Here is a 12,454-nt window from a genome sequence, read left to right on the forward strand (position 1 = left end):
AAAGGTGTAATTTAGAACAAAAGAACAGTACAAACTTGAATTTGGGATCAGGAGAATCATGTACTCTGGGGCCATCAACTATTCAAAGGCACTGAGTGGGAAAATAACAACTACAAATATGATGGGGTGCCAGACTGGGAAGTGACTTCCAGAAATAGGAGTCTAAACAGGTTCCAAGCAAGATGCTTCATTAAGTTGCAATCCTTCCAGGTCAAGTGAGATGACATTTAAAAGACACTCTTTATGAAGCACTCAAGTAGGCAAGTACAGAGTCCAAAGAAGCCCAGTGAACCACATCATGTCCGAGATATAACCAGAGAAATCACATGTGTCACATCCCATCCCGCGCCCCTCCACACCATTTTCCTTCAACCTCAGTCCAAAATGGTACAGGTCTAACATTATCTATTCTGTCAAGTATCATTATCTTTAAGAATATTCAGATAATATAGCTAGTTTTTCCCTCAATCTGTCTAAAAGGAAAAGCATTAGGCATCCAAAGCAGAACTACAAGTACATTTACATCATTTCCATTCTAAGATCCTGAGAAATGGCTTAGAGGCTTGAAAGAGGGACAGAAGCACTCTAATTTTTGCTAGCAGTAATTTAAATGGGGTGGCCTACCTGCACTGGACATTATCTTTAAAGCACAGTACAACTTGTCAGTTATGAGAATACTTCAGAAGACAGAGTCACTGAGGTTGCACAGTTATTGTAACTGACTTAATGAAGAGCAAAAGGCATTCATTTGTTAAAATAGCAGCTTGTCCCTATATGAAGTTCCAAAGACAAACTAGATTTGAAACCATGGCATTATACAAAGACTCAAAAAATGGGGGTGGAATCACACATAAATCCTGGCTTGTGTTTATTTCATCCTCTCCTAAATAAACATCAGAAGTTTTCCATGCCAGGTTAATTCTCTTCCTAGTCATAAATCTGACTACAAATACACAGTACTTCCATATCTTTTTATAGATCTGTCTTCCAATGACAAGAAACAGATGAGTCACATGAACTTCTTTCATAATGTCACATTAACACAGACGAGGAAGACAGAGGAAAAAGGATACTGGTTCTGTTCTACCAGCTCCTCACATTCTTGTAGCTTCCTGTTTATTCAAAAACTACATTACCTCTAGAGAAATAACCACAGCTGAAAACCTGTGAATGCATGTGTTACAGATAGGCCACTGTAAGCAAATTTGAAGTTTAATATGCTTACAATTCACCACAACATGCTGTATTTTTACTTCTGCTTCCTTGGTACCAGCAGTCATACATTTCAGCTTGAATACAAACTTGGAGCAGTATGATCCCTACACAGAAAACAGCTGCAAAAACCAAACAGGTGCTGAAGACAAGCCACCTTCACATTTATCACAGGTTATGTTTTTTTCATACAGCAAAGGTTTAGCTGTTCTCAGAGAAGTAGCACTTAAGTACCAGTCAGAAAAAGCTGATGTCTTATAACTCCCCAATTTTGATGCATGTGTGCACTTAAGTCTCCCCAAGATCAGCAAGCAAACAGCAATCTCTCAGGGATACCCTCTGCATTTCAACTGTTATGTACAAACCTCTAAGGCAAGTTCAGAAGTTACAGAGTTATAGTCCAAAGATCATTTCAAATACCAGGTACAGATCTGTAAGAAACTCTACATGTAGCAGGAAGGCAAAGTAAGCTGCTAGTACCTGCCAAGATCAAACAAACTGGCAAAACTATGTAAGGAAGAATCCTTAAGAGTCTTGGAAGAATCCAAGGTATAGGAATCAGGCAGCTAAACACTGTGGCATTTTAACTCATATTCCCACTTTACTGAATAAGCAGTGTATATTTCAACATACTAGGATAATTAGGAAACAAGAGGGAAAACCCTAAAACAAGGAGAAAAACTCAGCTATGTGTCTCTGGAAGAAGGTATTCTGTATTATTTAAGACAGGCAAGAGGGGGACATTTAACCCTACACTAAGCTGGTTCCATAGTAATGTACCAGACTTACTCCAGAGTAGGGAGGGCTGCAGTCAGAGGTTCCAGAGGGAAGAAACAGCTACAGTTTACAGGGCTGGAGCAATTGAGTGCTTCACTATTTACATTTGTGAAAGCATAGGTCAGCAATAAAAACTATTAACACATGTTATGTCTGCAAGGCTTTTTTTTTATTGCCGTTGACACCTTTACCATAGATATGATCCATCTGTTTAATTAATAACTGTTAGGCCATTCAGATATTTCTTCAGTTGATATAAATACAATACCATCCCTGCAGATTCAGAGAATTAGGCAAAGATTCTTGGCAAATCTCAAAGTGGATGAATGCCAGGTTTATTACTCTGATATTATTCTGCGATACACAGGTAAAGAAAAGCTCAAGTTCAAAGGTTTGTGCTTTTTGAATTCAATGTGGGTTTGCAGCTAGCTTCCTATAAACAGAATGTTATCACATCGATGAGAGAACAAGCTTTTTAATACTACTCTTCACTTCGAAAAGGTATTTTTAAACAAATATTTAAGTATTACTTGTTAAAAAAATAGTTTCTTCTGTATACGTAGAATTCTATCTATAACCCCAAGCCAGAATCAATCAAGTCGCTAATTATAAGAACTTTCCAAGAATATGAAAGGTAGTAATTCCTTACCTTTTACTTTTGCAATAACTGTTCCTGCAGCACTAAGAATATCAACTGAATTTAGAGTCTGATGTTTGTTTATCACTGCTTTTAAAACACGTAGCAACTCCCCCAGGCGTTCGTGCACTACCTGATGCAGGCCATCTTGATTTTCTGAAAAAAAGTAAAGGAGAAACTACATTAAAACAGTGAATTAACACCCAATTACATTACAAACCACTTTGATGGTATTCAGCTGCATGGAATTCTAGGCCATATTGAAGCTGCACCTACTCAGAACAAAGAAATTGTTAAAAATAGTTATACTAGCAATTGCCAACAGTTTACTTGCAATGCTGCATATCATTTACATATAAACTCATTTCTCACAAAAAGTCAAGCAAGTATATTAAAAAAAAAAGTGTTGGGGGAATTCTACACAAATACCTCAAGGTTTCTGAATTAAACCATCTTTTTCTCATGTCATTTCATCAATCACCATTTGATAATTACACATATGCAAAAAAGGTATCAACAAAAACAGATTTGGATTGTTCACTAAATATTTCTTCACCTGATACAAATTCTACACCATTTCTGTATATTCACAGAATTAAACAAAAATTTCTGGCAAATGTTGGCTAGTTTTTAACTCAAGAGTCAATGATATCTTAAGCATCATTAGTATATAAGCCTAGATCTACAAAGGTCTGTCTTTAAGCATGTCAGTTCTGACAAATCACTTGAACACCTAAATTATTTTGTAAATTAGGCCTAATCAGAAAAATTTTCAAACACACATTCCAAGATGGTGATGCTCTGCAGCATACGCCTCTTGCTATGTGCCCCTAAATCCCACCCTGTCTTAGCTTTTTTAAAAAATAGTTCTTATTCCGTACATGGCACAGGTTCAACCACAAGCTTTTCCATTTTGTTACAGAAGAGGCGCTGGTGCATGGAATTAAAGTTTCACATGCACTAGAGTGCTGTGTTGCAAATTGTGGTAGAAAGCTTTCAAATTCAGGAAAGTCTAGCTTATGAAAAAGAAAAAGAGGATCTAATACAAGCTGACTCACTTCCTCACTGAGCAAAAAGGAATGGCAACTCTGTGTTGTCTGTGGTCATGATAACAAACAGGTCAATGCAGACAATTACTGTACAGTGCAAATTGACCCAGTGCTACTCAGAGAACAGTTTCAAATCAGAGCCAGTTTGTTCTGGTTACAAGACATTGTCTTTAGGCTAGAGGCACCTACATTCTTCTGAGGAATCAACAATGTACAACAGGACATGTCAGTACAGTGTATCACTGCTGTCATGTGGGGGGACTACATACAGATTGCATATCATTGTATCAGGTACAATAGCAACTCTCTTATGGACTGCTGTGCTTCAGGCTTTACCTTTCTAGATGTCAAACATCAGAAAATTTCCCCCCCCCCCCCAACTCAGACTGGTTTATACATGGCCAAAGAAAAAACCTTGACTCAGGAAGTGGACTAAGGCAAAAACTTTATCTACCATTCACTGGCACTTTGCATGTTTTTTCCTGCTGGAAGGGAGTAGGAAGCTCTGTCTGTAACATGACACACAAAAGTCTAGGAAAACCCATCTTATGCAGCAGTAAATTAAGAAAGTTCTACACAATTTGTTAAAGAAACACAGCTGTGGCTTTATCTTCATTTACACATACACTATAATTAACAGTGTAGACTCAAACACAGCAAAGGAAAAAAGAAAATGTCAAAAGCCTAAACGTGGCCATGATTCAGTGCTTCCACATTAGCAACGGAGGTTGTTCATGACAAACACACATCAATCTAAAAGGCATACTATAGCTCAGAGTTTTGAACTTATTGGGGAAAGCAATCCAGGCTTGAAGCAGTTTCCATGTAAGCAACAATAGCAGAAGCTGTGACCTTGGATAAGAAATGATTTATAGGGGATATGAAAGATCAGAAAATTATAAACCCCATGAAAATAGTGGGTAGAATCAATTGCTTATCCATGTCTTTCAGTTATATGTAAACACATCAGATGATTAAACTGAGCAAGGAGGAGCCAGATGCAAAGCAGAAAGGGGTGATTCTTCATGTAAGAGACTTGTGGAATTTCTTGCCAAAATACAGCATTGACACAAGAAGTTTACATGGAGACAAGGAGAGACAAGTTCTTTTAAGTTTCCCTGTGTGTTACTAATGAGTCAATAAATGCCACAGCAGGTCTGGCCGTGGGTTCTGCAAGCTTGTGCCTTTCAGAGCAGTGGGTGATGCTGCTTAGAACACTACACCAGACCGACTGCTTTCAGCAGTCCAGTCCCCCAGCATCCACAACTGCTGCACAGTTGTGCTCTTCAGTAATACTTACAGCCTTGCTGTCTTTGAATTAATTCCTTCTGAACTTGCCTCCATAACTTCTTTTCACTCAACTACTCCACTCTTTACTGAACTATTAAGCATTGTACTAAAACAATGTAACTTGTAACAGCTCGAGAATTCTCCTAAGCAAAAATAGTTCAGAGGATATGTCCAACTTATCACTTCTACTTTTCTCTAGCTATTCACTTTCAGCAACCATCAGAACTCAGACACTGAGTTAGACACAGCTTTAGCCTAAGCTGGTATGACCATTCCCACCTTCTAACACTCAGAAATTTTATAGTTGTAAAAATGAAACCAAATAATTTTAATGGTCCCTTCAGGCTTTAATCCATCAAAGCCTCAATTTTACTCCATCAATGCAGGAATAAATTGTTGTTGGGAGTACCAGGCAGCTCCAGGCAAAGGCAATGAGGAAAATGAAAGACAGCAGAGCTGTACTGATTCCTACAAACCCAAAGTGGATCAGTCAACACAGAAAATGTATCTTAAAATCATAGCAACGTGTTATCTTTAGGAATTACGGTATTTGAAGATAGTTCAAACTGGTTCATTAAGAAATACATATATCAAACTGCACAAATGATTCTTGTGAGTTCAGTGTGACCCACAACTACTACAGACTTCTCATTATGCGATTAAAAAAAGTCTGTTAAGGTTCCTTACAGGTTAGGTGAAGGCTGAAAAAATATACAGAAGACTTAATAATGCATATCTGATCCCAAAATGCAGTTTCTTAGTATTAAAATTTGATAGGACCTTACTATAACAATAGCGTTGGGGAAAAAAGCAAAATAAGTGGGAGGGGAAGAGAGGAAAAAAAAACTTGAAGAGGACACAAGCCTCTTCAAGTCTGAAAAAGAAGCAGCAAGCTTCAAAGGGAAATGCAAGTTGAAAATAACTTCTGAGTTGAATTAGATGTTTATCATACCATCCAGGAGAACACTATCACTAAAATAATGCATTCAAGCATGAGATTAGTTATTTGTACTCTCAAAAGCAAAGGTTTGGCTACACCCAACTGAGATTTCTTTGTATTTCATCACTGTATCATTTGTTTACAAAATATCTGAAACATTGTTTCTGTGCCTCCAGAAGACAAAAGGCCTGTGACACAAGTGGTGCTTGGGGAGAGGTGGGGGCAGAAGTCATCAGGAACCACAACTATGCTGTATTCAGTGACTGATACCAAACAGACACTAAATCAGAGATTTCCTGTGCAGGACAGATTTAGAAACTTCAGGTAGCAAAACAATCTAAATATGCCAAATCAACAGAAACGCAGTCTTAATGCTAAGAAGTCTGAAAATGGCTGAGACAAAAACAAAAGCAGAGCAAATACAGCTTACAGTGAAAGGAATGCACGAGGGAAGCATGTCCAAAAAGTTCCCACAGCAATTCCATCTGACTTCAGTAGTCATAAAAAAAAAAATTACTTTCGGTTTTTCTTTTGTCCCTTGTATCACTGTACACATTTATTTATCTACATGAAGTCAAGCAGAAATTCTCCACCAGTGGATGCTATATTGTTTTAAAATCTCTCTCAAGCTTAATAACATGAATTGCAATACCACAGAAGGCTAAGATTGTGACTGCTGATGCTCCTGCAACACAGAGGACCTCTCTGGGCACTCTCTCAGCTGTTCACTCAGGTGACTACAGTTTCCTGGAATCTCCTGGAGGAATGAGTCAGCCCCCTACATCTCAGAAGTTAAAAAACAACCTTTAAAACTGAAGGGGGGAAAAAAAAGGCTTGGAGAGAGCTCAGTAGCCTATCTGCAAATCTTTCATTAGGATTTAAACAAGCTCTTCCAAAATGAAAGCATCTTCTGAAGGAGAAGTGGAGAGAGAACAGGGTGAAAAAGGCATGTATTCAAAGCTGACAAACCTAATGCACAAGAATGACAGTACAAAGCAGCTGAGAAGTCTATCAGCGTTTGCCAAGCCATCTCAGTAGCATGCTGTTGTCATTAGCATCATCCCACTCCTCAATGGTTTTGGTCACCACATTTTATAACCATTCAACCATCTTTAATATAAAAACACCGTAACCTATGTATTTTCTAATTTTAGATGTTTCTCAAATGGAAGCCTTTGTTTAGAAGTTACTAAGCAATAATGGCCTTACAGCTATGGATTCTATTCAGGCAAAACAAAATCAAATTTGCTCATCAAGCTTGTCAGCGCCAGTCAACCTCCCTGCCAAGTCAGGGCTGGTCACAATACACACAGTCAGGAAAGGCACTGCTGTGTCAGTTGACTGGCATTCTTTTGTCTGACCTGATTTATTGTTGGCCCAAACATTTCTGAAGCTGTTTATGTCAACAAATGTTTGCCAGGTCAAGTTTAAATACAGACTAACAGTTTTTTCCTTCCATGGCCACTGCATATCCTACATTGCTGTTCAGAGCCATACAGTAGATGTGTGTGCAATTGCACTTACTGCTTCTCCACCTAGAAAATGAATGCTTTTTCACAGAAGACTCTCCCCCTACTACCCAATTTCCACCAGTCACAAGAGAAAGGAAACCACTAATACAACTATTGTTATACTGCATCTAAAAGTTTGTTCTTAACAGAAGTTGATCACTGATGAAAGACAGGGTAACGATTTAGATAACTGAAAAGTAACACATCTATGAAAAATTCTTCTAGTCAGAATACATGAGACTTTAAAAGCAGGTATTCTAATTCACACCATCTAATAAGGTCTTACTTTCCATAAGAAGCTTTTTACAAGTAGAAAGGTGTGATTAGTTATGTCATGCATTCAATGGCTTTCAAAAATGTTACACAGTGCGGAACAACTTGCCATGCATAATCTCTACAGTTACAAGTTTATATACATAGACCAGTCTCTTTTGGCTGGGGAGAGAATATACATAACTCATCTCATTTGTTGTGAAAACCTTACTATAAACAAGGTAACTTGTACTTTTGCACAAATATTTTCTTCATCTACCTTCATGAACACAGTTAAATGCCTTGACTATGATAAGTGTCTACCGTGAACTCACTGTATGGACATTACCACTAGAATAACTGCAACTGGATGAGAATACTCAAATGCTGGTTGTAACCACCACCCTCACTTGGCCTAGTCCTCATTTGAGAACTCCCTTTGTAAATCTGTTCTCCTGGGATCAGATGAAGAGCATGTACTTAGGTCCCTTTTTACTTCCACTGAAATATAAGAGTCTCAATTCTGGTTTTAAGTACCACTTCATATCTGCATAACTGCAAACTCTTTCAGGACAAAGGGAGAAGACAAAACAGTGTTGCAGGACGGTGGTGAGAACAAGCACCAAACTGCAAAAAATTTTTCTCAATATCTGAATATTTGGATCCAGAACTTTTTACTAAAGTTTCACCTTATGGAATGCCAACAATTAGCTCCTCATCACTTTCAATCTTGAAAGGATTCAGAAGAAAGAGGTTTGAGTAACCAACATTTCAGTCTGCAAGACCAACATCTTGGCTAAAAGACTGTCCACTATTATTCACTAAAAAACTCATTTTTGACCTTAAGGTAAATTACATTCTGTTTCTATTATGTTATACAGAAGGATTACATATCACTAGTTATACCACCTACGGCAGGGGGAAAAGTCAGAATTGGAATGAAACTAATCCAAAGTAAAACAGATCTCAACTAAAATCACATCACTATCCTCTTCATCAAGGTCCATATTGTGTATTAGGAAACTGTCAGCACTCAGGTCTGAATCTGATCCAGATTATGAGACTTCCCAGTGAGCATCACAGCAAAACAATCATACAACAATGAACTGTGTGGAAATCACCTAATTCCTGTATCTGCAGTTTGGGAAACAGTCCCAGATTAAACCATCCTTTTATTTTTGCCCTCCTCTCCCTGTCAGCCCCGTTCTAACACAATTAACAGCCTGGCATATTTGTCTGATTTAACAGAGGTCACAGCCACACTCAAAAGACCACAAGAATTAATCAAACATACAGTGAAAACACATTTTACATTGTGGTTTGACCATAGCAAAGTTGATCTATGTCACTGCTGTCCAACCTAGCATCAAGAACGCTTTTTTTAAGAAAATAAACGTATGAGCTAAATGTTATTTTCATCGATTGTATGCATACAAAATGAATACAAGATTTTCCTTTAATGGTGGTGTAGATATTTTGTTTGTTGATGATCATAGTTCAGGACTGACAGCTAAGCATCCTTAGCTATCATATTTCTTCCTATATTTGACTGCATGCTGCAGATACAAGGAACGAAACATTTTAATTCAATGAAAAATAAAAACTCATAGAATTTCTGCAAGAATTTATGCTTGTAAACTCTCTAGCAAGGCTGGAAGCTGCCAAAGGCATGAGTAAAGCCGTCGCCTTTCAACCCTGTGTTATGATGAAGAATTAGAAGCTACCTACCAATCCTTCTGTCAAGAAACATCACACTTGAAGCTTCCAAAATATCCAATCCTAGCTTTTTTGTTAATCAGTACCATGGCAACCCTCGTTGTCATGGCATCACTGAAAGACACTACACCAAATTCAGTCTTTGGCAACATGTGCTCCAGAATCCACTGCAATCACATCATATTACAGCAAAAATGACAATTTATGGGAAATAATCAGTTAAGCAATTGTTTCAATGAAGAAAATCTAGGGACATGTGAAGTTTGATTAGGAATGAGGAAAAGAAAGTAATAAAAATAGTAACCCAAACCTCTACATTTGATATGAAAGCAATAAAGTTTGGTAAGGTTGTTTGGGTTTTTTTTGAGAAGAGCAATATACTGACCTGATTCAGTGAGAATGCATTGAAATTTCCTTCAAACAGCTCATTGAATACAGTATATTGAAAGTAGCAATGTTTGATGTCAGTTTTTATATGCAAATAATGTTTTCATAATACAAGAAAGCATTTAATATTTGGCAAGTCGGTTGCCTATTTCCTGTTAAACTACTAAATTTGATCTTAAAATTAGGTTTTGCAAATTTAGTTTAAGATAAAAAGCACCTGGAACCTCCTTTTTGAGGGTGGAAATTCTCTCTTTACTTTTTGAAACAAACAGGGTGAATATGCAGCCTTGCAATTTTTGCTGAAAAACTGTTCTTGGATAAAACACAAAACTATCCCCCATCAGTTCAACCTAAAACAGGTTAAGATTTCTACCATGATGACCCTCTGTTGTGTACCACAAATACCCAAACAGATTTGTCATTTGCTATGAGGGATTGGCCAAAATACCTCAATCTATCCATTTAGATTCAACCATTAACCATGCTGCCCAGCCTCTGATGTGACCTTGAGCTGTGGTGGTTACTGGTTTTTTATTAAATTGGGCTAACATTCCTACCCCATTTCAGTTATGGACCAATTCTGTACTTGTGCAGTCAAAACTTACATAAGAAGTCTACTACAGATATAGAGCAAACCAAGACTAAATTCCTTTTCAGAAATTAAAGTTACAAAAACAAAGATGTCTTAAAATAATCTTTTCAAAAAGTCAATAAAATACGTGTACATGCAAAATACATCAGAACAACCAAAATCTTGTAATTCTGCCTACGCCGAAAGCAGCTACTTATTTTCCTTTTGTTGGATTGCCAACTGACATCAGCAGAATAGTTGTTACTTCACATTCATTTCACATTTAAATTCATAGATGAACTCCCCATTTGTGCATGTGGGGAAGCCTTTCAGAAAAAAACCTACCACAATACAGCTTTTCATTAATCTATTTCAATATGCTGTACACTACATTCCTTCAACTTTTTTATTCTATTAGCCCTGAGATTCCAGTCAACTAACCTAGATGTGTTCAGCCATGCAGTTTAATCTTTAGAATACATTAATCTTTTATTAACCCAAAATTTAAAGAGCACAAACTAGTCATGAGAATTGCTGATGTTTGCTTATTTACCTGTTTCTGATAAATGAAAATATTACATGGCCACTTTAGCCACTGTTCATATAATTTCCCTGAATCATCTAGGAGATTAAGAATAAAGCTAGGTGAGAATAATGCTTCAGAAGTTTCAGAACACATTTTACATTAGAACTGTAAATTGTCAAGTGGACGTTATCCCACATTCTTTATGATGAACACATTTGCAATAAGTCTGATCAGTCACAGTTCACCAGAAAGTCATATTCATCAGGACAGGTGACTATACCACCAGTAGTAGTGACTTGCTACTTATTTAAAGGCATTTCACTAAAACTTCATCAGTCACTGGACTGAACAGCTGCCAGTGGAAGACACTTAAAGTATCTTATGCTTTAAGTAACTATGTTCCTTGCATATTGGTTCAAGTTCTGAAAGCATATGAAGTAATACTGAACATTCACAGCACACATTTCTGAAAAAAAAGCAAGTCAGAAAATGAAAGACAATCCCCAGCAATTTGATCACACCATATCAAACTGGCACACAGAAAGGGTAGTATGAAAGTTATGGTTTGTGCATTTTAAATAAAATAAATTTAACCTTTGCTAACCAACACCAAGAGATTATGAAACAATACTTAACTCTATCTTATTTTAATTTTAGTCTGAAATACTATTTATTCTACATGGTTGCTCCTTCCACTTTTAGCCCAAGTCAGTGATTGAATGAAGAAGCTATTTTACTGCTGCCTGCCCACCTAGTTTTCAAAAGACCACACAAAGCCAGGATTATGAGATTATATGATGTTAAACAAGAGGTGCACTACTTTGTGCATTAATTTTAAAGTACCCTTTGAACACAATTATAGACTGTTTTAGGATGTGATAGTTGTCCATTTCTGTTTTATTGATGAAAAGAAAAAAGTTACACAAAATCAATTTAGATATTAAATGGTATTCAAATCACTAAAGCAGCAGCCAGTAACATTAGTTGTCTAGAAAACTGGTGAACATAAAGGATTAAGGATTATTTGAAGTTTCTGCACTGAAGTCCTACTGAAACAACCACCCAAGAGAGTAAAGCCTGACTGTGTAACTCACACAGGTGACACAGCCATTTGAACACTCCAAAGGAAATTATTTAAAAGTCTTCCCATTTCCTAAACTCAGGAACAGTAGATCCTCTCTACAGTATAATGTTTTGTTATCAGTCATTTCACACCAAAACATCTTTGATTTTGTATGAAGAGAAAACACAACAATGCTGTCATTAACACAGTAACCCATGTCACATTGTCACTTGCATGTTCTAAAAGACAACAGTAACCCAACTGCACATCTCATTATTAATTTTTAATTGAGTACTATTTCTTTACAAATACCTTGCAATAAAAAGCTGAAAGAGACAAACCACAGACTTTGCTTTGTGGTTTTCAATTTACATAGCTGTTTCTCTCTAGTACCACTGGAGTTGTCATTCCAGCTAATCAATGCTACATTAAAAAAAACAAACCCAATAAAATAAACAAATGATGTGCAGTCCAGCAAAAGCTACAGAATGTGAGAATTATAATAGAAATAGAAAGAACATGG

General features: G+C 36.9%; 1 protein-coding gene across 7 annotated transcripts in view; it reads right to left on the bottom strand.

The window, feature by feature from the left end:
- The window catches only part of ARHGAP29 (Rho GTPase activating protein 29), a 49,629-nt gene that overhangs the window by 23,146 nt on the left and 14,029 nt on the right, over positions 1 to 12,454 (bottom strand). For all 7 annotated transcript variants that reach the window (XM_032696820.1, XM_032696816.1, XM_032696818.1 and 4 more), the window contains exon 3: positions 2,639 to 2,782. In XM_032696820.1, the coding sequence (XP_032552711.1) occupies positions 2,639 to 2,782 (144 nt within the window). The remainder of the gene's footprint in view (positions 1 to 2,638; positions 2,783 to 12,454) is intronic.

Source organism: Chiroxiphia lanceolata, chromosome 9 (assembly GCF_009829145.1).
Source record: "Chiroxiphia lanceolata isolate bChiLan1 chromosome 9, bChiLan1.pri, whole genome shotgun sequence".
NCBI lineage: Eukaryota > Metazoa > Chordata > Aves > Passeriformes > Pipridae > Chiroxiphia > Chiroxiphia lanceolata.